The following is a 25,931-nucleotide window of genomic DNA, read 5'->3' on the forward strand; positions in this document are numbered from 1 at the left end:
CCTTTTGCTTTAATAAGTTTGAATAAAATCTGGTACAATGAGTTTTCTGATTACACATAAACATAACAATCTGAATTCCTCAGACTAAAGACACTTGCTATACCTCATGATTGAGGGCAGGCTTTTGCATAGCGACCACCATCTTGGACTGGTTCCTTGGTGCTTTTCTTATCCATTGAAAACGGGGTATTGGTGCAAGGTTTCTCTTATTTAGCTAAGCAAAAGCTTGCCCCAGATCATGAGGTATATGTGTAGCAACAGTGTCTTTAGTATGGACAGTTCAAAGAGTTTGGTTCCCGTGAATGTTAAGAACTCAGTGTACCGGATTTGATTCAACTTTAACTTGCGAAAGGCTTATATACTACCTTTTTAAAACTTTAGTTCAATACGTGTTTCATTTTTTAGTGCACTAAAGTAGAAGAACAACGTATGGACAGTTTGAATGCTTGCCAAGTGCTGTTTCTAAGCATTCAGCAAGAATGCCCACTGATGGCACTTTGAAAACCGTTGGATTAAATGCTTAATTTGAAACCATGCATCACGGTGTATTCCCTGGAAGTAACAGCAAGGGTGGCTTGAATTTGGAGAATTTCTCTGTCTCTAATTGTAGCATCTGTTTATAATAATGTTGGCACTGACGTCCCCCCAACCACATTCTTCATTGGTTCATTCATAACAAGATGAATGAATGCTGACTCATTAGCATTCATTCCTTCTGCCCCCCCCTTTTGTGGCAGTAGTTACCGTCCCCTCCCCCAACTGTCTGTGCTGCTGGGTGTTTATGTGTATACCTTGACATTCATTGGGGGGAGTTTGTGTGCTGAAAAACACATCCATCAACACTAGCATTTGCAAGGCTGTGTTTATTTGCACTGGTTCCCTCTCCTTTCCTGTTGTAATTGCCATTTGATTATTGGGTCTGGTCCCGGAGACCGTTTATTATTTCTGTTTAGTTTTTTTGGGGGGGGGGTGCTGTGCAATTTTGTTACACATAGACAAATGGTGGACTAAACCAAGTTCTACCTTTTAGCTCGTAAGTGGCCAGAAGCAGCAGTTGCCTCATTTAGGTTCTCATTGGTTGTTTTCCAACTGTTGTATGTTTAATTGTTTATTAAAAGCTATGTGACAAAGTCATGTGACAGATTTCAGTTACTTTCAAGTTCACACCTTTGGGAATAAAAGTATATAAATCCAGAAAAAAAAAATCCATCAGTGCAGACTGTTTGCAGACCCTTGCAATCCCCCTCGAATTCACTGTCATAAATTCACCCACTGAGTTCTTGGCAGTGCTCAACCACAAAACAGATTACTATCTGAACCCTCCATATTAATAACTTGCCGTGAAGAGAGAGGAATAAAGGCTAAAAAGAGAAATACCTAAGAAGATTAAAAAGACCAAAGCAAATTTTATGTACATTCTGGAGGTGCTTGTCTACCCAGGGACTTGTTCAGCGGCTTTATAAGTGTGTGTAACCCCCTACTCCAAAACATATGGCTAGGTCTGGGACAACACTGTTAATGGTTCTGAGCTGTCACCTTCTCCTGGCTGGGAGTGTAATTTTTTTCGGTTGAAGCAGTGTTGGGAGCTTGTTTGTTTGTTTTCCCTAGGATCGAAGGCCAATGTCATTGTGCCGACTACTGTTACAGGGGCTGTGCACTGGTCTCTCTTGTCTGGTAGTAAGTAGCCCAGCCCCCTTCAACAAATTGCGATAACGCTCACATTTATCATGGCAGGTCCCTCACTGGCTTGTGACAGCTCTATATGCTGCTAGCCCTCCTCTGGCTATTTTTTCTGTGCTTCTTTTTTTTAAATGTGTGATAGATGAGGCCACGGTCACAGATTGCCGCAGAATAGATCAGCAAACACGAGCGCAGATTGTTTGAACTGCAGCAATTACGACACGTAGTCCGACACCTCGGCCGTAATTCAGATCTGATGGCTGGGAGTTGATTCGGAGCTGAATTTGGCAGAAATCTGTATCCAATTTTGGCCATCCGTCCATGCACGTAGGATCCGAGGAGCGAAGTGATGACATACAGAGACTGATACGGGTGAGCCCATGGTCCCCATCATCTCCCAAACAGCGCTAGGAGCGAGCCGCTACCGAACGGAGCGAAATGAAACAATAATATTGATCCAAATCAAGGCAAAACTGTTATGATTGCAGGCACTGTTGATGCAGAGGGCTTTTTTTGTTTTGGTTTTGTTTTTACGTTTGACAGAAGTCCCTCTTCAAGTGCAAACATCAACTTTTTTTTTCCTCAGGGACAAAGTCAGATTTGAACTTTAGTCACTTCCAAGATCATTTACAAAGATTTGCATCGCATTTAGATGGGGAAGGCATGGCCGGTAGATGTAACCCATAAAAAGGATTGAAGGAAGGCTTGCCAGGGAATGAAATTTCTAAGAGATTTTCTTTTGAATATTTAAGTGAACACATTGATTCTTTCCTTGAAATCAACCCGCAAAGAAGTGTTATTGAAAATAGAACTACCTACAGTAAAAATGAGTTTACAGTTTGATTGTGCATCCCATTTGTCATCAAGTAAGCCTTTGCCTACATAAGTTCCCATGGCTCCATGATCTAACTGCCCTCCCCATTCCCCCCCACACACACACATACACACACAGGGTATTTGGCCTTGCTAAGCCAGGACAGGGCACCGGACTATTTTGCCCTGTTCAGGGCACACTATGGGGTACTTCAACTCCCAGTGATTAATAGTTCTAACCCCCCCTCCATTGTAAACACATCACTGACAAGCACCGACTAATAATTTACAGACAGTCTCTCCCCATTTTTTTCTCTCTCCTGCTCTCTGTCTCTCTCCCGTGGGCTCAATTAATTGAATTCCATGATCTGGATTGTTTCATGTGGTCGCTCCTGGGCTTTAAAGGATGCAGAGGGTAGTTAGGATGGTTAAAAATTAATGTTTTAAGGGTGAGAGGGGGGTGTTTGGCAGAGAGAGCCCGTCAGGACAATGAGGATGGTGCTAGCACAAGCCTGAGGCGTGGAGTGGCCAGCGGAGCACAGGTTGTTGGTTTGGTCGTGATTAGGTCTGTACACACACACAGGGAGTGACTGTGGTAAAACCTTCAGTCCCCTGCCTTGTTGCTGTGGTCCTCCCGTCGCTGTTGTGTAGCCGGCTGTACGTGTATCCGTAATCGGTGCGTGATTACCACTAAATGGATGATGCCGGGCATTTCAGATGGTAAGTGATCATGTTGTCATAGCTGGGGTGTTTGTGCCATTGCAGGCATGGGGAGTCGGGGAGAGGCTCCAGTAGCCACTGCTCTCTCTCTGTCTGCCTGGAGTAGAGCACGTGCTGTCCCGTTCTTGGTCATTTCCAAGTATTGACGTGCCAGTGGATCTGCAGTTCATCTCAAGTTAATTGCAGAACAGATTGGTTGAAATCTTTTCATGAACCAAAAGTGGACATTTATTTACTCTCATTGCAACTTAGAATCTTTGAATAATAGATACTTGACTTGTGAAAAGCACTCAAATCGGACTTGCATACAAACATACTAACGCTGTTAGTTTTCTCTGACGTGGTCATGACACAATGTACTTGGGCCTTGAATTGGGAACGGGATCATCTATGACCCTGTCTTTAAAATCTGGTAGTGGAGTAATATTTTTTTAATCTAGAGCATGTATCAATCAGACAGTGTTTTATTGCCAGTTGAACTTGTGAAGGGAGCTTTAAATTTTCATAAAGGGGTTTGTTCTTTTTTTTGGAGGGGGAGCATTGCACACACACACATGTATTAAACTTTGTAGTGAAAGGGGGTAAGGCATGTACCTTTGACATGCTGCCATCTGTGAACAAAAGCCAATTCTTCATTTGAACAATAGCTTCGATAGAATTGAAAAATTGGTAAATTCTCTTGGAATTCTTTTTAGACTGTCCAGTCTGCAATCCTCCCCCCATTCATTTTATATTTGCCTGGTTAGAAAGTCATCAAAGCATCTCATTATCCACTTCAGCTCCGTTTAAGTTTTAGTGTATTAAGTCTCACGCTTCATGTCTATAGACCCCCCCTCCTTCCTCCCTAACGGTACCTGGGCTTGGAATCTTGAACTGATGCATGAAGGCTAAACAGCCCCAAAATCAAACGCACGCTCTTGATGCACCAATTAAATTAATTGGACTGGCCGGCTGAATGCCGCCTGGGCTGAACCTAGTATGAAGTCAAGGTTGTACGCAAGAGTGGAGTGCAAATTTACTGAAGCTATGCGGCGATGGGAAATGCATAGCTTTTGAGTATTACTGTATTAGTGCAGGAGAATGAAGAGTTGTTTGTTCAGGCTCTATTGTCATTTCTGAAAAAAGGTATATTTAAATCATTCCTCACATATGCATCAGTCTTGTACATGTACTGTACTCATACACAAGGGTGAACTGCGTGTAATTATGATGGGTTTCAATACATTATGTAACTGAATGCTTTTTCAAAGTTTTAGTTTTTAGATGTGACAGTATTCTCTGATACTTCGTTAGCTGTCAAATGTTTAAATAATACAGACAGGTCTTCATAGCTACATGGTGTGTACATCAACCCACATCATTTATCTTTCCCACACCTGATGTTGAGCAATTATGATCCTTTTTACTTCCCTGTATTTTCCCTCTAACCTCAACAGTTCTATGCAGCTGTCACTGTACTTTTTGGGGGTCAGTTTTTAATAGTACAATGGGCGCTTTAATGCAAGGATTCATGACGACGCACACGCTCCAACACTTGTGCATAGGGGCCTATCCAGATATTTTCTCTGGTTCCAATCATGTGAAATGTCCACAGAGAAAGACAGTGGCTGCAATTTCATCTGGCAACAATCTCACAGCGCTCGCTTCCAGGGTTTTCTCCTTCATGAATTTCAATCTAAAATCAAACTTTACTTCAAATGTGGTATTCACAGAGAGCACAGAGAACAAACCCTCAACTATGAGGTTTCTCCCTTTAGTCAGCTTATCTCTCTTTCCGTATTGCATTTACTCAATACAGGCTATGAACAGTACAATGTGCCACCAAGAGGGCGCCATGGAGGCCATTTTTTCGCAGTATATTGTGGGAAATTGTCCACAAACTCTTCTTGAGTTATACTCAGTATTTGTTTGTCAGGAGAGAAGATTCAAAAATATTGCAAATTTCCCCAAGTGGTCTACTGACACATGCTCAAGTACAAAGCCATACAAGGCGGCCATGCTTTTGTAAACATGAAAAATTACCTGTTTGAGGCAGCCTCTTGGTGGTGCACTGTATTTTGAATTGCCACGTTTATGTCATGATTTTCGGAACCAATTTTGAAGCTATGTTTTTCCCCCTGTTACTATGTTTTGAAAGAATACCTGCATTGGCTTTTTCAGATGAGAATGTAGAGTGCAGATCAATGTTTATAAGTCCCCCCCCCAACATACAGGCACACGTTTGCCAGTATTGCCCTCCATAGAGTGACACATTTACTGTCAGCTCAGATGGAGTTCATTTCCCTGATAAGATTGGTGGAAAGCTGTGCTTAATTTGATTTATCTACTCTCACTTTTTTTGGGGGGGGGTTTGGTGTTTCTTTCCAAAATTGATGGAGATGACTCTGAGACAGCTAGGAATTACTTCACAAGGTAAAGTGTGTACTGTGAAAGAAAGACAAAATAGATAGAATAAAAAGAAATAAAAAGCAAGAACAAAATTTACCAATTAAAATTATGAGTCCATTGGTACTTCACCCCAATTCATCTGAAGTCACCTGAAAAAAAGGGGGGGAAGAAAAATGGAGTGGAGACAGCTACCCAATATTTGCAAAACCACTCGGTGCAATTGTTGTGGCGATTAATTTTTGGCTGGCGATTTTGATCAAAGCAATCAGGGGAAGGCCTTTTGTACCTGCATGAAGTATAATTCAATTGGGCTGAATGGAAAGTTAAATCTCTGAGTTAATATTTAAGTCCCGTTTTTGTCAGCGGAATGCAAAGGGACGCAAAGTGAGTTTTTGATGGCTTCTGATTCGCCGGAACAAAAGCCTCTCTTCAGAATTTACATCAGATGCAAAGGGATTCTACTGTGGCACGTGTGAAAAGCTTATCTACAGTGAATTGTCTGCATTAAATTGAAGCTAAAGTACTTTTTTGGTAGTTTTACCCACAGTCCCCCAGTACGTTCTTGTGTCATGTTTTTTTATATATATAGTTTTTCATGTGTCAAATTTCATTTTTATCTACACCTCTATGACTTGAAAAGGTTATCCATGTAAAGAATTATGCCCAACAAAAACTCTTCAACCGTTTATCTCAAAATAAGAAAGAAATGACACAGAAAAAGCTGATAAGGTGCCGAACATATGCCTCAAAGATAAAGCTTCTAGGTACAAGGTAAGTGGCGTAATTCCAGGCCTAGCAACCACTGTTTCTAGTGTCCTCTTTTGTGCTGCATCAAATGTGCCAGTATACAAGTCTAGTTATATATTTATGCACACTTGCATGACTTGGCATTGTTAGGATTTCGATTAGGCAGATGCCCCGTTGTGATGTGTGGGAGTAAGGTGCCTAAGCAGTCTTTGTACTAGATTAGGCTCTCGCAAAAGAAGAGGCAAAGAAGACAGATTGATTTTAGCGGCGATGCAGTGGAGAATTGCAATTGTTAGCTTTGGTCATTGGATTAGCGCACCGATGACTTTCAATTGTCATGATTGGAGGTTCATGTTGGCCAGGATATAATTAGAGAATTTCATTGGCTGAAGGTGCATTTTGTGTCATCTTAGTACCACACATGTTCTGGAGGCAAAGTAAGCCGTCAGATATGAGGCCTATTTCTTTTGATTTTTTTACATTTGAGTGTGCACCCTGAACTAACCCCCCGTCATCTCATCAAAAGGTCTTCTTTCGTTGGAGTTCCTGTCCTAGGTGAGAAGGGTAAAATATTGGAGGGAAAAACTAAATGGTTTTTGGCATGGTGTCATCCTGGCCAACATCACGCCGTATTAATGTGACAACATTTTGTTATTGACCCGGGGATGATTTATGCGCAAGCCACTGTGCCACTCCGGCTGAGTGCCTGCACTGACGGGGGCAGCTTCCTTTGCGATTCAGTGCCAATTAAGCCAATGAGCGTGTTTTGTCTGAAAGCCAGGGCTTGAAATGAATTTCGAAAGAGTCTGAAACTCTGCTTGAGGATGAAATAAAATAAAAATATGAAAAAGGTAAAAAAAAAAAAGAGTCTGGGTTTCACTTGACATCTAGATTGGGCTCATGCAATACTGTACCCCCTCACAGCAACAAAAGCTACTCGTTGTCAGCCCCCATCAGGATGAGATGGGGGAAGGAGTACCTAGATATGTATTCTCTATATGTTTTTCTAAATACTGGCTGGCCCTGCCTCAAAACTCTGCTTTTGATTGACTTTATAGTTTCTCCCAGGAATTTCTTACCATTTAGCAAACCCGCAGAACTAAAATTTGAAATCTGGACCAATATCAGCATTGTTAACAAAAGAATTGAAATCAATGAAAATTTTTTTTAAGTATATTTTCCTGATTGATTGAAGTCATCCCCATCCCAGGAAACTTGTTGATCTCTGGCTTGGTTCACACCAGTATTGCCTTTTGGGAAACTTGTTGGTCAAGATCCCTGGCTTGGTTCACACCAGTATTGCCTTTTGGGAAACTTGTTGGTCAAGATCCCTGGCTTGGTTCACACCAGTATTGCCTTTTGGGAAACTTGTTGGTCAAGATCTCTGGCTTGGTTCACAACAGTATTGCCTTTTGCAAGTTAAATTTGATTAATATCTGGTACACTGAGTTTTTTAAATTCACATGAACATAACAACTTGAATTCCCCAGACTGAAGACACTGTTGCTATACCTTGTTGTAGTGGGATGCCACTGGGGGAGGGGGTCGGCCTTCAGTATTATTTGGGACAGCATGTGCTTGACACCGAAGACAAGGCGTGTGCAACACATGTCCCGTTACAGCCTGCACCTGACCATTTCGTCTTTATTTCTGATGTCTTGGCCCCCCAAAAAATATCCCTGGGTGTGTTACTAGGTCGTCTGTAAATAATATAAAAATACAAACAAAAGATAGTGAGGATTAAGTATCAAATAACGAGTAAGGACACAACGAATAAATGCACAGTCACGGCTCAAATTGAACACTTACATGTCGTACATGTGCATGCATACAGTTTGTGGGCCATGGAACAAAATGTGGCTAGAGCACGGAGGTACAAATCCTAAAATTTATGCATCCCAAACTGACAGAAAGTTATTACATGCATCCTTTCGTAAACCTCACTGGCACAAGAAACCACATGAAAGATTTACTCACCACAAGCTCTGGAGGAAATAACCCCTTTTTAGCTCAGCATATTGCCATGAAGAGAGCTCATGGTGCACTCATGACCAAGATTGAAAGACGGAAGACTTGCACCAAAATCTGCTCGTCTCTGTCAATCTGCGAGTCCTCTCACTGTTCCTACGCTGTTTAAAGTGCCCAAATTATAAACAAACCTGAAATAAACTTAGAGAGTTCTCCCGTTAAATGGGAAAGTTTTATTTCCTTTAAGCAATATTTAATTATTTTTCTGCAAGGTGCTGCCTTAAAAAAATACAATCGGTGCCCTATTTTTGTTTACATTTCTCTAGGTAGTGATGATTTGCTAAAGTATTTTTATTTTAGGCAAAACAAAATGACACATAGACTGTCTACCTGGCTTACAAAATAAACTTGGGTTTAGAAATAGACTGGCCGCCTGTCCTATGAACTGAGGCAGTCTCCCACATTGTGATTCAAGGCGAGTTTTGCTTGGTTACACAAGAGATCAGCGTCTTTAGTCTGGGGAATTCAAATTGTTATGTTTATGTGGAATCAGATAACTCAGTGTACCAGATTTTATTCAGATTTAACTCGCAAAGGGCTTATTGAAGCTTTCTGTTTGTTTGTTTTTTTATTTTGAGGTCTTTCCAGCTTTGCAGCATTTTATCTGTGAACTGTGCTTGTTTTTTTCTTGTTTTCCTTCCGCAAAGGGCAAGATCTTAGTATTAAGTACAGTGGCCGCTTAAGACAGACAGGCTCTCAAATTTATTGAAAACTTGCAAATATTTGAGTGTGCGTCTGGACTTCGATCAAATAAGCTGTGCCAAAATTGATGTTTAAGTCATTGACCCCAGGAAATTACATTCAGCCTAGGCACCATCTACAGAGTGCAAGGTTTACACTGTAACATGCTGAGGAACCCCTTCATTTCAATTTTACAACCTGTTAGAATTTTCCATCTATTGAAACTGTGAGAAAGCACTTACTCCAAAGGCCCCAAAGTAAGATCAGGTGTACCCTTTTTCTGTTCTGGACACTAAATGGAAATGAAGTTCAGCACTTGAAATCAGTGCAGATTCAAATGTTTTCATTTTAATTGTATTTCCTCTCTGTGGCGACCTACATGTACACACCTAGCCTCTTGAATGCTTTTAACGGGCTCAAACTGGGCCAGTTGGCCAGTGTTGCCCTGCTTCAGAGTTGCATTATGGGGAATTCACCCCATGAAAGGTGGTGTATTGCAAATTAGGGTGCATTAGATACAAACTGTGACAGGTTCAACAATCAACACTGTTTTCTTCTGCCGTTCATTTCCGACCGTAAAAGGGCAGAAAAAATGTAGGCTTTACTGCTGTTTTAGTAAATGCTCTTCGGTAGTATTTCAGTTTTGTTTCCACTGTTTTGAAGGGCATTTCGGTGTTTTATTATTTTTGCCTATGAAAATTTGTAGTTTTGTGCGAAAAACTTTGATGCCATTTTCAGGAAGAAGCCTCATTTTTTTCAGCACCAAAGTTAGCTAGAATTGTGGATTTTTCCCTGTCTTAAATTTTCTTTTCTTTGCTGATGCAGTGACGTTTTAGTCCCTTTTGGCCAGTGAGCAAAATTTTTTCACAGATATTTTGGGAGAGCATATTTTGGGATCAGAGTTTGAGCAGGAAACCTCTAAAGTGAAGTGTCTTTTTAAATGACATTAAAGTAACAGTGCCCTCATTTGTCAGGAAAAGGATTGAAACCTTTAAATGTTTAACAACAAAGCACAGTTTTCAATGTGATTGCCCAAGAGGAATGTCAAGTTTAAAAAAAGGAATAAAACTTGCACAAAATACATTCCCAATTAAAGTTTTACTGTAGGCTCATTAACATGCAGATGTCATTATTTTCTGGTACTATCAAACAAATATATTAGCTGTTCAAATTCAATTCTTCTGGTATTAATTTCCCCATTTATTATTCCTACAGCAGCATCTGAAAGCAACGTTCGGCATGTAATAATTTGGTTTTGTGATCCACATTCACATGTACATGTATAGTTACAGGAACATTTCTTTTCTGCTGCAAAATAAAAACAGTCCACTGTACAATGTATGTCAATAAATGAAGTGTCAGTTAAAACTGTTGCTGCTGCATGTAGACTTTGGTCAAGTTGTCAGTTGAATTTGGACTGTAAACAAATGTGTTCTATCAAACTGAAATCCTCAGAACGTGGTGAAAAGTACTTGCTGGGCAACAAACAAACGGGGTGGGGGGGGAGAGAAAGCAGTATATGTCATTGCTGTTGAATGAGTTGTTCCTGCCTTAATTCTCAAAGATGCCATCAGTAGAATAAAGCTAAGGGAATGATCTTCTGGGGTCTTTTATCTCATGCAATCAGCAGCAGAGGTGTTTGAACCAAGATAACAGTGGTCGGTGGGCCCGGGCACTGGCCTGCCCATCTGTCTGCCCATACAGGGCAGGCTGCGAGCTGCCCTAACTTGTCCTGCATAGTGTGCACTAATAACAACCTTTGGCATAGTGCACTGACTTCTGGATGCAGCCCCGTAGGTCATCTCTGCAAAGAGTCATTCCAAGGTGGCGTTGCACCCTTTTCTCATTCTCCCCCCCCCCCAAGAGCTCGGCATCTTCCCGCTGCAACTAGTGACGTCTGCTCGGCGTGCCAACAGTGAGGCTGGTGCCGATGAAAAAAAAATGCTAGAATGAGCGGGGGATAGGGGAGGGAGAAACCCGAGTTAGAATAAAAGCTGTAGCTGACGGGCATGCTGTTTGAATGTGCGATCGTTGTTAATCTACTCATTTCTGTGTTGGTACATCCGTGAAATGATACTGGTGAGTGAGAAAGGAAGGGAGTGCGTGCATGAAGTCAACCCCCCCCATCCTATCTTGCAAAGTTATCATCTATCCAAGATGCACATGGCCAAAATAAATCGGCAACATAATTGTATTTGGGGGTAAATATTTGATAAGATGGCATGATAGAGCTGTCAGGGTTGGGCATTTTTTTTTTTTTTAATGGGCTGTGGTTCATGCCGCACTTTAGGGCGTAAACTAATTCTGACAAAATACCCGCTCGCCATCCAATTTCCCCATCCCCTCCGCCCTTGAGGGGATGGATTCGTCTTCCTGAATAATTCTGGTAGAACTTTGAACTTGGCCTGCAAGACGTGGAAAATTGACGGAGAGACGATGACATTATGTGCAGCTGTAGATTACAGTAGGAAATAATCAACAGAAAAAGTACATGCACCAGTCTTGGTTTCAAACTCAGTTTGTGCGGTGTTGTAATTTCAGATGTTTGGTCAAAGCTGTTTGCAGACCCAACTTGATATCTGATTATCTATAGTTCACTTTGCTGAGAAGCAAAAGCACATCAAGCCATCCTGATTATTCATATTTTCAATTCATTATCAAATATTCAAACATTTATTTTCAAAGTTGCACATTCAGAGGTGAAAATCATTTCTTTGTGTAAAATTTTGCAGTCTAAAGACATATTCCAAATTTAACATGTAAACTTAAATGTAGCTTAATGCTTATGCTTAGTAAGGCAAAGCAGAAAGGCCGAACTCCCTTTTCATCGAAGGTTTCCATTTTTTTGTTTACTTTTATGTAAAATATGCATACATTTCATTTCTACCTCAACATGAATTTGGTACAATGAGTATTCAAGTATTCAGTGGAATGAAAGATTGAATACTTGAGTATTCAGTTAATCAAACTGACTCATCCTTAAAAGCTTACTGATGATGTATTTTGTAAGAAATGGTATTTTACAGCGTTCATGTTCGTGTCGTGTTACAATGTACACTGTGTGGTCTGAACTTTACTCAGTCAACATGCTTGGCTTAAAACCCCACCTTGGAAGTAATTGTATCATGTTGGGGGGGTTGCACGTAACATACAGCACATGTATGTTTGTGATATATACAGAATGAACCTTGGCAAGCACCGTCAAAAGTGCGCATGTGAGCTTTTTATTTTTATGCCCACCTTGCGCTATTGTTCACCAACTGTTTCATTTTACATAAGGAGCGGAGCTAAAGCATTATATAATTTGAAAAAAACAATGAAAAAGCTTAGAGTCCTATCCCAAGGATACGCCATTGGCAAGGTTAGGTTTATTATCGGGCCTTGAAAATATGATTTGGCACAGCCATCTAGACCATTAAATGCAATATGTACAGCCCAGTGCCTCAACCATTACCCGTGTGCTTGCCATATTCCAATGTGCAACCAACTTCTCGTTTACCTTAACACCTGCTTAATAATACAGCTGTCTGTCAAAGTCCCCAAATTGTGAAGTGTTTTTTTCCCCCTTTTTTGGGGGGGGGTGGTAGGAGGGCTTGTTTGTTTTTGTTTTTTCTGTCTGTGCATTGTGACCGTAAAGGCTGATGATACAACACGGATAGCTTTGTCTGCTAACCGTAAAAAATGAAAACAGACAGGGTTATAATATCTGCCCGCGCCCCCTTGTCATCCTTTTTTTTTTGCCCAGTGAACACAACCGCTAAGTTTTTTAAAAAAGTTGATGACTTTTTTCCCCTGCTTGGAGTGACGATATTTTCTCGGTTCAGTTACTGGGCAGAAACAACAGGTTCATCATTGCTTTGTCCTTAACTCTCATGTCTCTTGCACTCTCTGAGCTGCCCACCTCACCTGCCACTCGGCAAATTAATCTTGTGAGAAAGGGGGAGGGAAACGGCAATAAATTTGTTCATTTTGTTGTAGGGAAGGGACAAATGATGTAGAAGTCGAGCTGTCATCTTTCTCTCTCACCGTTTTATTGGCTACAATTTCAGCACTCCACAGTTGGTTACTTGTGCAGCCAATCGATGGTCACACGTAGTCTAAGGCTTTTGCACATTCAAGGAACTCAACTCATCTGGAATTTCAGGTTTCTGGCTGTTAGCTTGAATTTTTGAAATTTATCAAGAAGAAAAAATGTGCACGATGACATTTGAGCAGAAACTATACCATTTTAGGACGTGAATGTAGAGTCATGTTTGTGATGTGCGTACTGCACATTGATGTCAAAATTTTCTGTTATTAATCAACAACATTACAGTTCTCTTTCTTTCTCTTTCTCTCTTTTGTTCCTTCCCCGATGCCCTCTTTTGGGATAACTGTCCCCATTCTCCAAAGTCGTACCGTCATATTGAAATTCCCTTTTTAGGAAAAAATGGAAGCATCAGTAAGACTCTGAACTCACTGTGCTTGTAGAGTTAGAGTGACCAACATGCTGATTGCTTTTTCCCCTGTTGATGTGCATCTTTTTATTGTCTTCAGTGAAAGAGAAATCATCTTTGGTTGAAGTAAGAGTGGAGAATGTTGATGCACATGTAAAATGTGTTCATGGCATGGAGTAGACCAACTTTAAAAGTCTTTATTAGTCAAATCTTGGATGCCTGTTTCAGTATGACAGGCATTTGGTTTGTTTGTTCATTTCCTTTTTTTTTTCCTTACATAGCCATATTTTTATTTGTAATAATTAGCAGAGACTGTTCGTTTAAAAAATTCTTATCAAACTTTTGGGTAAGCATTTAACAATGGAGATTAGAATTGCCGGAAAAGTGTTCCATTGAGACTGATCGTCCAATTATGCTGGAGTAATCAGATAAGGCCGCCAAATGCGTTCTTTGCAGTATTCACGGACACAGAATGGAAACCAATTTGCAATTAACGATATTGGTTTACACTGATCATAAAACTTCATTGAATGGTGACCAAATTTAATGGCAGAGATGGAAGAGTGTAAACACGGACAATATGTGGATTTTTTATCATTACGCCAACACATTTAGCCAACACAATACCACCGTCAAATCTGATTTGATTTTGTTTGGGCTTTTGGTATTAAAATAGAAGTGCGGTTTATTGCAGCGCATTTGAAGTCTAGATGAATTCCACAAAGAAGTGTCTTCCTCAGAATCCTCAAAAATGCTTTTATTTCATGATGTGTTGAAGTTTCTTGGGCTGTTGTCAGGGCGACTTGAGCAGAGAGAACAATGGGTTCATTGGAGTGTTCAGACTCGTGAAATTGTGTACAAATGAAGTATATTGATGCCTGACTGGTTTATTGAAGTTTTTTGTTTCATCTAAATCCAGAAGTGCATCAGGTCTTATGAGTGGGAGCTGCTGTCAACAGTGGCGCGAACTGTCTTTGTTTCTACGTTCTTTGTTTCCAAGTGAACTTGGTGAATGAGAGCTGTCGATACAAAGTGATTCTGATTTTAAAATAGTACTAGTGTGTTGAAAAATCATGTACATGTAGGGCTGTTGTAGCAATTTGCATTACATAAATGTTACTTTGAGAACTCATGCATACACGCATATGTACATGTGTATGTCTGGATGTTCATTCAAATACATAAATAATGGTGCAGTCACAATACATGCCCAGACAAGCCAGCCTAAGGTGAGGCTAACAATATGCCTGTTTTTCATGTAAATTTGCCCTTTCAGCTCAAGTATCCCAGGATGCATTGCTGTATAATTTGCGAGGCCAATGACATGTGAAAGTTTGCAATTATAGTGATCCCCCGGACCCCCTAGCATGTCGCAGCTGGATCAGAAGAAACGTCACTTGGTCTCGCAGCCTGGGTTTCTAGCTGTTATGGTTATTGTCCAAAACTAACAGCGGGATGGGAAGGGAAAGGGTAAGGAACACGGTTTTTGACGAGGAGAATCGTGTCAAATTTCAAACATTCTTCTCGGTGAAGAACGATTCATTCTTTGCTGTCTGGCCACGCATGTTCCATTGTCGTGAAGAGGGCAGTGGCTACGTTGGTATTCGTCAGGACCATAGTGGATAAGGATGGTTTGTCAAGTCCATCTGTGGCTCACCTGTAAGCAGGTTCATTGGCCAGCCTATTTCTTTGCCCTTTACACTCTTTCTGTACACACCACCCCCCATTTGACTGGCCATCCTGAATGGACACATTAGGCCACTTCCCAGGCTCCAGGCACCCCCCCATTCAAAAAAGGAAGGAAAGACGTTAGTTCATGCTTAACTAGCATGTTGAACAATGGACACACCACTGCTACACGCAAACTCTCCAACCCTGGCCATTCAGACGCCAATTCACTGATTTCCTTTGTTGTCCGTTCTTCTTGTCTGAACATTTGCCCCTGAATTCTCCCCTCCCTCCTCCAAATTCTGCTCAGTAGGTATAGGTTTGCACTTGTTAAGTGCTTGACAAATTCTCCCAGTCATTCAACCCAGTCTTTGGCACCCCAGTCTGCGGCTGTGTTTGCTGAAAGCTTGTCTCCCACAGCAGTGACCTTCATTTCTGTGTACAAATGTTCAGTCCTCTTTTCCTTTCTCAGTCAACCATGTTTGTGGCCTCCCCCCCGCCTTCAATTTTTTTTTTTTTTCGATTAAGTCGCTTTTTCTTTTGAGGATCTGCCGACTTTGTGTCGTCTGACCAACCATTGGTTGATTGGTCTTTAGGCCCATTTCATTCTTGTTTTGCCTGCATGTGTGTCTGGTGCCATCTGTAGAGTTTCATCGGTAGACTCCATGTTGATTATGTTCAATTTCAATTTCATTTGCATTAAACAAATTGTGCATGTGTAGCACTAGTTTCTCAGGGGGGGGTTTGACAAATGCATCTAAAAATTATTAGTCACTGGAGAGCACGTTGTCTTTACAACATGCAACATTTCCTGCAAAAAATCTGCAGCATGCGGCTCAAATTATGCCATTACAGGCACCACATGAGAACGGATTGAAACTGACACCAGTAAACCGAATAACATGCAAACTGAATTATGACGTTTCATTCCTACTGGAGACGTCCTTTCAACAAGCAGGGACTATGGTTTTAACTCTTCCAACTCATGCGCACAGTAAATCTGGATTGATTTTGTGGTAGTGTTTCTTCAACTCCTTCACACTTTCAGTTGCTTTGAATTGCTCTCCGCAAAATAGATGTTTATCCTCAGGAAAAAATAATTTGCTGAAGTTGTTATTTGAGTTCATTTGATTGTCTTTTAAGACTCTGAACACTCTCCTAAGGTTGGACATTCTCCAGCAGGGTAATATACTCCAGTTGTGCTGAATGGTAGTCCTGTTAAATGATATATCACTGTCATTATTACTGTAATCAGACACTTTACAAATAGCACCCTGCCATTATGTGGAGTATAGTCTGACACTCTGTACATTAGAGTTTTCCCTTCCAGTATAACAGACATTGAAAAGAGAGCTAAGCATTGTTTTGTTTGGTTTTTTGTACCGAGGTGATGCTCAGTTGTTCTGCTCAAAAGAACATCCAATGTTGGTGCACATTACAAATTAGATTACACAAGGCAATGCAGACAAGAATTGATTTTGAGCTCAGCTCACTTGTAGGGTGTACTTCGTGATTAACCTAACCTGTGCCGCGTGTTTGAAGTACAGAGCTGAATCCATTGGATGGGTGCAATTAATATGTGGCCTGAATCTTTGCATAGACTGTACCATGAAGCTTATTAGTGTGGAAGACGGCAAGGTTGGACAGTAACTGTATTGAATCACAACAAGCAGCCCCCATGACTACCTTTTTTTTAATATTAGACAACTTTCCACTTGTCCAGCTATGAAACAAACTTGCCTCGCTGTTATTAAAGCATCTCCTAACAAGTTAATTAATCTCTGGGGAGGAGGTTTAAGGGGAGAAGTATAGGCTGCACATAGTTGGTCCAATGTTCCATTGTGCACAAGCCACATTATCTCCTTAAAATGGATGAAATGAACCAATGCAGATGTATCAAATTACCAAAGTTCCCACCGCTGTTGGGCCCCCTGCCAAGCGGCTGTGTTAAGGGCGTTGTCCCACTCAGCAGACACGCTGGGTTCATATCTTCCTACTAACTCGGTGTGGCTTCCAAAAATTGAAAGCTTAATATTCAAAAAGAAAAGAAAGAAAGAAAAAATTATCAGTAATTAATTGCCATTAATCAGATCATTTCGGGCTGTTGGAATTTGTGAAAGTGTAATTAGCCAGTCAAGAAATTCCATGACAAGTTAAGGGAAAACTCATCAAAATATGATGAAAAAATCATCAAAATGTGATCAAGTCTAAGCCTTTTTTCCAATGCCATTGATAATAGGGGTAATATTAGTTTTTTTTACATTTTTATTATTGTTTTCACTTTTTGTCTGATCAAAATTGGAAGAGCTTTCTTCTCGTTTGTTCATTGTGGCATTGACATTTTAGATTTTGTAACGGGACAATGGCAAATAAAATATGTTCGTTGCTTTGATTGAATATTTGTGGATCAAGCATACTTGCTAATCAAAGAACTTTCCCCTCACATTGATGGTTTTGTTGTTTTCACCACTCTGGAACAAATGTGACCTCCTCCAGGAATAGCTGATATAAGTCACATTCTGCCTTTCCAATCCATGGCCCTCTCAAGGTTGAGAGGCTGCAGTTTGTCATGGAATTGAATTTGTTTGTTGTTGTCAGAGATGATATCACTGAAGTTTCAGATTTTATGAACAGAAAGGTTTGGAAATAATATGTTGGTTGCTAGGGAGATTTCAGATGTGTCTTTCAAGCCTAAGTCTGTGTTAGACGTAACTTTTTCAAAGACTCTTGTCTCAATTGTGAAAAGTTAAACTGTAGAACAAATCAATATGAAAAAGTAAGATCTGGAACAGGGTGGGTTGTTAAACTCTGCCATATACCAAATGAAAGCATGCATTTGGAAGGGGTACCACCATGTGTTTCAAAGCTCCACGGTACCACCAACATGGTTTGGCCCACGTACATGTAGTGTCCATTGTTATGAGTGATGCATCCAAACAGAAGCTCAGTTTGCTCCAAAAAAATTGGCTCTAGCAACTTCAAATTCATTTCCAAAGAGCAGGTTAGAGAGGCCGAGAGGATGTGTGAGGCCACTTCCTAGATAGGTGGGTTGTGAGAACACAGGGTCTTGTCTGGGACTTGACACCAACAAGCTATGTTAGGGAACTGACAAGCACTGAAACAGATGTGAAAGAATCTCGCCTTGAAGTATAATTTGGTTCAGTGACTGAACTGAATTTGTGGGGTTTTTTTGGCAACAGAGTGCAAGGCAACGTATGTAAGTTACATGTTGAAATTCTGTAACCTTTTCTAGTAAGATGTGGTAGCTACCCTAGTCAAATGTAAGGGGAATGTAGACTGGTGCAGACCAAACAAAGAGGCATCCTTGTTTGGGTTGTTATTTTTTGCTTTTCCTCCCACAAATAGCCACACGGCCGTCACCTTCCTCTACCAGCCATCACTGAAACAAAGATCAAGTCATTTCTGTTCATTTTGATTGTGATATTTTGTTGCGGCCGGTTCCATTTTGAATATGCACAGCGATGTGGTTGTGTGGTGTGGTCTTTCAATGAAGCATGACACCAGTGTAATAATTGTCTTGTATAATGTTCAGCTCGTGTTTCATCACATCCTCCCTGTGCCCACTTTCCCCTTTCTCATTAGGTTTTCCTCAACTTTCCCTCCCGTTTTCTTGGGCTTTTTTTGGGGGGGGGCTTGGTTTGAGTCTGATGTGAAATAGGACATGTCTGAGTCTACTCCCAGTCTCTCAAAATGTTCCTATTACAGCTTGTTATCAGTGTGTTAAAAAGGAGCAAAATCATTTAAGGAAGTTTGCTTTGAGTATAAATGTAAATTTGAAAGACAAAATCCACTTGACAGCAGTGCCCTTGCATATCTAGTACTTTTTCTACAAACAGCTAGTCCAAGTGTAGACTTGATTTTTACAGATGTGGTTCTCATTCTTTTCCTTCTTTTTTGCTTATAAAAAGCACTGAAATGATTTATCTGTTTGGTTGGTAAAATTTCTCGCAAAAAAAAGAGGGGATTTTTTAAAGATCTTTTGACTTTTTTATCTTAAAAATTGTGGAACATGCTTTGGAACCGAAACCTATCTGACATCAAAATAACAAAATGAGAGGAGATGTGTTTCGAAAAAAAAGAGGAAATTAGATTTCTGGTGGCAAATTTGTTAAAAACTCTGAAGTTTTGAAAGAGTAGAAAGATACATGTAAAAATATAGGTGGCTGTAATGATCTGCTCAGAAGATACATAGAGTACACCTGCCCCAACCCTGTAGATGTTTTATTTTAACCGTATCTCTCTTAGAAATTAAAATCACAGCCAACAAAATTACCATGAACCATTTTGTGTGGGGGGATTCAGTAAATCATTTATGTTGTATCCACACTTTCTCTTTAAATTGGTGGATTAAATTACTCGACAGCCTGCTATCTAAATTGTATCGTTTCTGTGTAGATTATCAGTGTGATTTATGCTGAACCGTTTGAATGGGTGCGATTCAATTCATTTCCCTCCCTCTTCCTCTGTTTATTTAAACAGCGGCATATCCAATTTTAGACCCCAATGACATGGCAGGGCAGTTGTGTGTTATTGTTGGAACCCAAATCCTGTATCACCGATCGCCAGCCTGTGTAAATTTGGGGAATTAATATTAACAGAATAGCAGAAAAGCTGGGCTGTTTCCTATTTTGAGGGTTATGGCTGTCTGGCTGTGATAAATAACTCATAGTTGTAAGAAGTCAAGCCTTTGCATGGAGTGTTATTACAGTCATAATTTTGGGCCATGTACAAGTATCTAATTAAGGGTATAAAGGAGTGACTTTTGGGGGAGTGATAAATGGTAGCACCCGGATTTTATGAAAAATATTCTATTCTCCGCATGCTTTGCAAACTTCCCCATATCTTGGTTATGATTTCCATACATTATTTCACTGCACACGCGAATTTGGACATTGTTTTAGGCATCCCCGGTTACTGGTTTTAAGACTTCACTCTAATACCAAGTCTTGTGGCATTTGTAAGTTTTAGATCATGTTCATGTGCAAACGTAAGCATTTTCCTGATTGATTGTGATACTTGTCTAACCTTTGACGTCTTTGGCTACATAAGAGGTTCACGTACATGTACATCATAGGTCCTCTGCAACACACATTTAGCTTTAGTCTCAAGGAGTTTTTTTTTATTTTCACCCACAAATAAATTTCAGCAAATGGCTTCTGAGACTTCAAACCTCCGAATTACCAGTGCTTTGGAGTTCATTTGTTGTTGCAAGGTTGTAACATTGAATTATGAAAAATGTTGAGAAAAATGTAATGGATCTATGAAATGACCAACTATTGCAAAATATTTGTGCAAATCAAATTGATTCCGCTTCACACTTTTTGGTACATTTCCTTGTAGTTCTAAAATGTCACTTTTATTTACCTGCTCATCAAATTCTAAGCTGGTTTATTCCCAAGTCCTGAACTGCTTTTGACAATTTGGAAAATGCAGTCAGTGTTAATTTTTGGTATAGAATACCTAACCTTGTACAATTTGCCTGCTCTTTGTGACCGTGGGAACTCAAACGCTGCACTGAGTTTGCTCAGATTCCTTCTGGCGCTTGCAGCAAAATTTTGTCAAGCTTGTATTCCAAAAACACTTGACCGATGGAAAAGTTGTCTGTGAAAATATCTTCCCCAGGAACATCCCCCATCCAAAACCAAGAAAAATATAGAGAGAAAAATTGAGCACAAAATACATACTATTTGTGGCATTAATGTGAAAGATTCTCTGCGCAGCTTTAACCTTAATTATTTACCACAAAATCACTCTTGATAGTCCCCCCTCCCTTAAAATAGATGTTTTTCACCCTCCTTGGGAGTCTGGGTAGGACATTGACCCTGTCTGGTCCCAGGTTGTTCACTCCTGAATAGCCGGCAGGCCTAGCTGTAGGCCTCTCGGAACCGGACTGGAGCCCGAATGTAAACTGCTGTGATTGAATAACTGAACGCTCCTATTCACCTCTCCCTATTTAAGGAGTCTTTTCAGGTTTGGAATGCGATCGCTGTTGTGATGACTACAGCAGGGCAGCATGAAGCGACAGTCCATTGATACTGTTTGCTGCCGCCGCCATGTTTATGCAAGTTTTTTTTGAAGGTTTATGTTTTGAAACCATTGAGAAGTGGAGGGGTACATGGCAACTCGAGGGCAATTGCATGTATTGTCTAAGCTTTTATTTGGGCAATAAAAAAAGGAATTTGTACAAACTGGAAAACCCCTCAATGAAAATTAGTTTTTCCGAGATACTGATAATAGTGATCTCAAAATTGATATGCGAGTTTCTCACATGGACCCGATATTAAGCACTTATCTCGTTAAGGATTCCTATTAATTTTTCCTTCCCTGCAGCATTTTCACACCGATTTCACTTCATCCTGCTAGCAAGAGTGTGATAATACATGTGCTTCCCTCCTCTCCCTCCAGTCTCCCAGTCCAACCATCCTAGTATGGCTTATTCTTGAAATTTAGATTGGCCATCCTTCCTGTTTCTTCAGCTTCAACAGGAGAAGAGACATAGGGATCTGTGACAAATTTTGTGTCTTTTATTAGCACAGTTGGTAGGTTTTCTCAGTTTGGAAACCTGGCTCTTAAAATAGAATAACCATAGACAGGTAGGAGAGAAAGACATCAAATTTTGTCTTGGTAAAATAAATGTTCGCTGCTAGAAAATTGATAGACTGCTGTCTACATTGTCAGAGACAATAAAAGGATAAGTATGGTATGGACAGATTATGATCTGCTTGACAAAAAAGACTGTTATGCACAATTGTGGCCTTTCTTTTCATCTGTGTTAACATACATGCATGACCCTCAACATATGAAGATTTGTTTGATCTGAATATGATGGCCAATTTGATGCCAACCCTGTATCACTATACATTTATTCAAACTGACAGGCTTTTTTGGAAGCAGTGTTTGGTCATTGTAGCTATGTATAGCGTATACATGTATCACTTTTCTAGAAAAGAGACCACATTAAATCCCCCCCAATTTGTTTTGCATCATTCCAGATGATTGTCAGGAAGTATTTTTTAAATGCTCTTTGTTCCGTTGTAATACATGTTTAATCAAATGCCTATTTCCATGTTCTGCATGTATTTTAATATTGCTGGACAAAGTGGAAAATTGTAGTTTTCAAAATGTTTAACTTATCTGCCTAAGAGTTGGCAAATGCTGCCCTCACATTACATCACAAAATCTGCATTCCCAGAAACCCAGTGTTAACTGATCCCAGCAGTGCAGTCTTTTTTTCCCATCTATGCCTTCATCTTCCTCTACACTCTTGTCTTCATTGCACGTGCCCTAGGGCCCTTCCAGACAGTGAAGTCCCATTGAAAACATGACCACATTATGAGGCAAGGGTAGGCCAGAGCAAGCCTGAGAGAAGCCACTGACCGGCTCAGTATGTACAAGCCCCCCCCCCTTTCATTGCTTATCAATTCCAGTTATTCAAGATCGGCAGGAAGCTAGCTGAATTGCTGACATTACAGCACAAACACAGACAGCCGGGGCCCAGGCCCCCGGTCCGTTTTTCTATGCATGCAGCGTTGTCATAGAGCTGAACTTGGCCCAGACTCTGTGCCAAGACCCCGTAAGCTGACAGGAATGGAATTAAGTTAAAATCTGCTGGGAAGAAAATGAATGGGCTTTGAGTTGATGCCATTTGGCATGTGGAACAGTTCAGTTCACAAGGGGTATGAAACTCTGAATACTTCTTTTGAAATCATCTTTTGGATTGTTGTTTGAGAGTTGGTCATCATTCTTGTAGTGGGATAGCACACATAAGGCAAAATGAAAGCAAAGACCTTCCTTGAACTGCAGGACGGTGTCTGTATCTGTTGATGTGTTTTTCAGAGCCTGATCCTTTTATCCCTCCTTAACTTTTTCCCACCCCTCTTCTGAAAAGTGATCTGGCCCATGGCCTTGGCCTTGAAGTGTCATTGACACTGCTAGTCTCCCAGGACAGCCGCTCCAGTGCCATTCCCCTCATGAGTTTGATGCCTCATGACGCTTGTGCACTATTCCATTACCGGGCTCCATTTGCAAAATAGTACAGTAGTGATTCCCTGTGATTAGAGTACTGTAGACTAACGTCTAGGACAAGTGTAGCTTATGCTAAAACTCGGGGTTTTTGTCCAGGCCGTTTTCTTCCTGCTTGCTTGAGGGGTGAACCCTTCCCCTTCTGACGTGATTTCGAGGGAGGGGGAAGAAAAAAAATTGTTTTAAAACTTTGGAATCGACAACAGAAAATGTAATCGATACATGCTGTGTGGCTTGGGAGATCAGGACGGCCAGGGAGCTGATGTGGTAATAACAGGAGATGGTAACACCAATTAAGTGTGCGTGTACATGTAAGTAAACAGTACCAGTAATTGCCTAGCTGTGTAGAAATTATCAGGCCTGTACAGTGCCTCAATCGTGTAGCAACTAATTCACTTAGAGGGTCTCTCTCTCTCGCCAATAATAATTTTGAGTAACCACCTTGGACTCTGCTTACGCATTTGTGAATAGAGTGACGTGGTGTTGATTGGGTGTTTGCTCCCGTGGGTCTGAACTACGTCCCTGTTGTGCTGATGCTAAGCTTTTTTGTGTGTAAACCTTGTAATTGAACTTGCCCCTTCCTCTGAGCATTCCCAGAAATGTTCTTGAATGTCATTCTCCCCTATAATAAGTTTGTATTTTCTTTGGTCTGCAGTCTACAATTCACGGTGATGGAGTCTGTGTATCTGTCATCAAGTTGGTTGACGTCGCTTATCAATGCTTTTTGTTCAGAGAGATGGCTGTTATGTTTATTGTCATGCTCAAACTCTGCTCATGAACCAACAAGTTTTGGTTTCCTACACACCATTGTTGTGCTGGGAAAATTCGGCCCCCCTCCCCTTTGTTATGCTCATGCAATTGTAATTGAATTGCAGAGTGAAAGCATATTTCATTTGTGCGGGATACTACTAGCTTTACCTCAGTCCATTACATGTATATAAGTACCTGTAAATCTGTGATTTCCCTTATGACCTTGCAAGAAAATCAACAGACCTTCCCTTTCATTGTATCATCTAATTTCTGTAAAAATCAGAGGGGGAAAATAAGTATCCAGCATAATGCAATTCGGAGTTCTTTTCCAAGGTCCTTAAACCAGTACACTCTCTTAGCACATAACAAGATTTGGGGTTGACAGTTACAAGAAAACTCTCCTGTGATTGAATAACAAAAGACGGACTGCCAGCGCACTGACGTGTTATCTGGCCATAGATAGGCTTCCCCCCCCTCCTCAATAGTCTCTGTCTCCGGTCTACAATTTGTCAAATCTCGTTAACCACTTAGCCCTCTGTTTTGAATATATGCTTAAGCGGTTTAGGGAGTATGCGAGCCAGAAATCTGATGGAAGGACAAAATTTGTCGAAGCACAGGATCTCCATTCTTCTGGGAGAAATTACAGTTGGGGGGGGGGAGAGACGTATGCGACAGAGAAAGAGTATTACAATAGCAAATTCCAAATGCACTCTTTTGGCCATTGAGATAAAAATGGAACTGTCTCTCACCCGTTCCCATGGGGAAGTTGGTGAGGAATAGATGGAGGGTGTTAAGCCAAGCAGGGGTTTCACAGCGCCTCTCTGACAGATAATGAACAGAGCGGGTTAAGCTATCAGAAGCTGCATCTACGTTGTCATGGTTTCTTGCACTTTTTTTTTCCTTCGTGAGTGCCAAAGTGGCAGTGCATTGGCCCCTAGGTTATCACGGTCATGTTCTGTAAGACCTCCGTTGACTAGGAAGCACAAAGGAGCAGTTTGCTGCCTGCCCACGGACTTGTAATTAAGCCTCTGAGGTTTTAAACATTAATTTGTAGTGCTCTGTGGGAAAGGAGTTCAACTTCAACTTTGCTCTGCCCATTAAGTACTGTCCAGCAGTGCCCAAGGCACGATATATCGAAATTCAATCCACATGAAACAGTAGTAGACAATTGCTGTTGTTTCTGTTTTCCCTCCTGGGAATCTTTTTACTTTCTTTTGCAAAAGTTTTAAACAGGGATCATTACCCCCTTCAGTTGCCCCCAGCCTTGTCAGTTTACATATCGACTAATTGCCAAGGCTAATCACATTAACATTGACTGTCTAATTATTAGCTTGTCATATTGTCAGAGGAGACCATCGTGGGACAGGGTAACGTAATTTACGGCCGGTATTGGGTGCACGGCATATTTAACTCATTATCCGGTCATTGGCCTCAACAGATCAAAGCCTGGCTTGTCAGCAGAATGGGGATTCATAATTTGTTTACCTTTCTATTTTAATCTTGCCCACCCCCTTTTTTCTGAACTAGCAGGTGAACATATCTGAAGATGTCGTCTGCAAATACCCGACGTGTTGTTTCAGACGCAGGCTTTACGACGGCCCTCACGGCATAAGCGCCGTGTCCCGACCTCAGAAAATTACGCCACAGTGAAAGGATGAGGACACTTTACTGAAAAAAATATGTAAATCCCCCCCATGAACTGAAATCATTTCCTCCCTGAAGCAAAACAGCACAAGGATTATGAGCTCATTTCAAAATGTTAAGTGGTAATTTTACACTTTGCCTGACGTGAAACAAACTCTTTGAAATATAGAGTGTTGGCCTGTGAAGTTTCAATTGTGGTTACGCGTAACCTATGTACGTGTTCAAATCCAACTTTGTTCCATTTTAACGAGTGTACATGTTAAAAATTCCCTTTTCTAACTCCCTTTCCCCCCCCCCAAATTCATTATATCCCACCGCTATCAGGAATGCATC

The 25,931-nt window shown here is 40.8% G+C and overlaps 1 protein-coding gene across 6 annotated transcripts in view; it reads left to right on the forward strand.

The window, feature by feature from the left end:
• The window catches only part of LOC110983451 (uncharacterized), a 146,462-nt gene that overhangs the window by 99,262 nt on the left and 21,269 nt on the right, over window positions 1-25,931 (forward strand). The window contains exon 1 of one of the 6 annotated variants that reach the window (XM_022242714.2): window positions 2,796-3,213. The exons of 4 other annotated variants lie outside the window; for them this stretch is intronic. In XM_022242714.2, the coding sequence (XP_022098406.2) occupies window positions 3,192-3,213 (22 nt within the window). In that variant the 5' untranslated portion in view covers window positions 2,796-3,191. Of the gene's footprint in view, window positions 1-2,795; window positions 3,214-23,174; window positions 23,516-25,931 lie in introns of those variants that run through there. One more of the 6 variants, XM_022242713.2, reaches the window with a different exon arrangement.

This window comes from Acanthaster planci, linkage group LG03 (genome assembly GCF_054643075.1).
Source record: "Acanthaster planci isolate LZ-2023a linkage group LG03, COTS_SCS, whole genome shotgun sequence".
Taxonomy (NCBI): domain Eukaryota; kingdom Metazoa; phylum Echinodermata; class Asteroidea; order Valvatida; family Acanthasteridae; genus Acanthaster; species Acanthaster planci.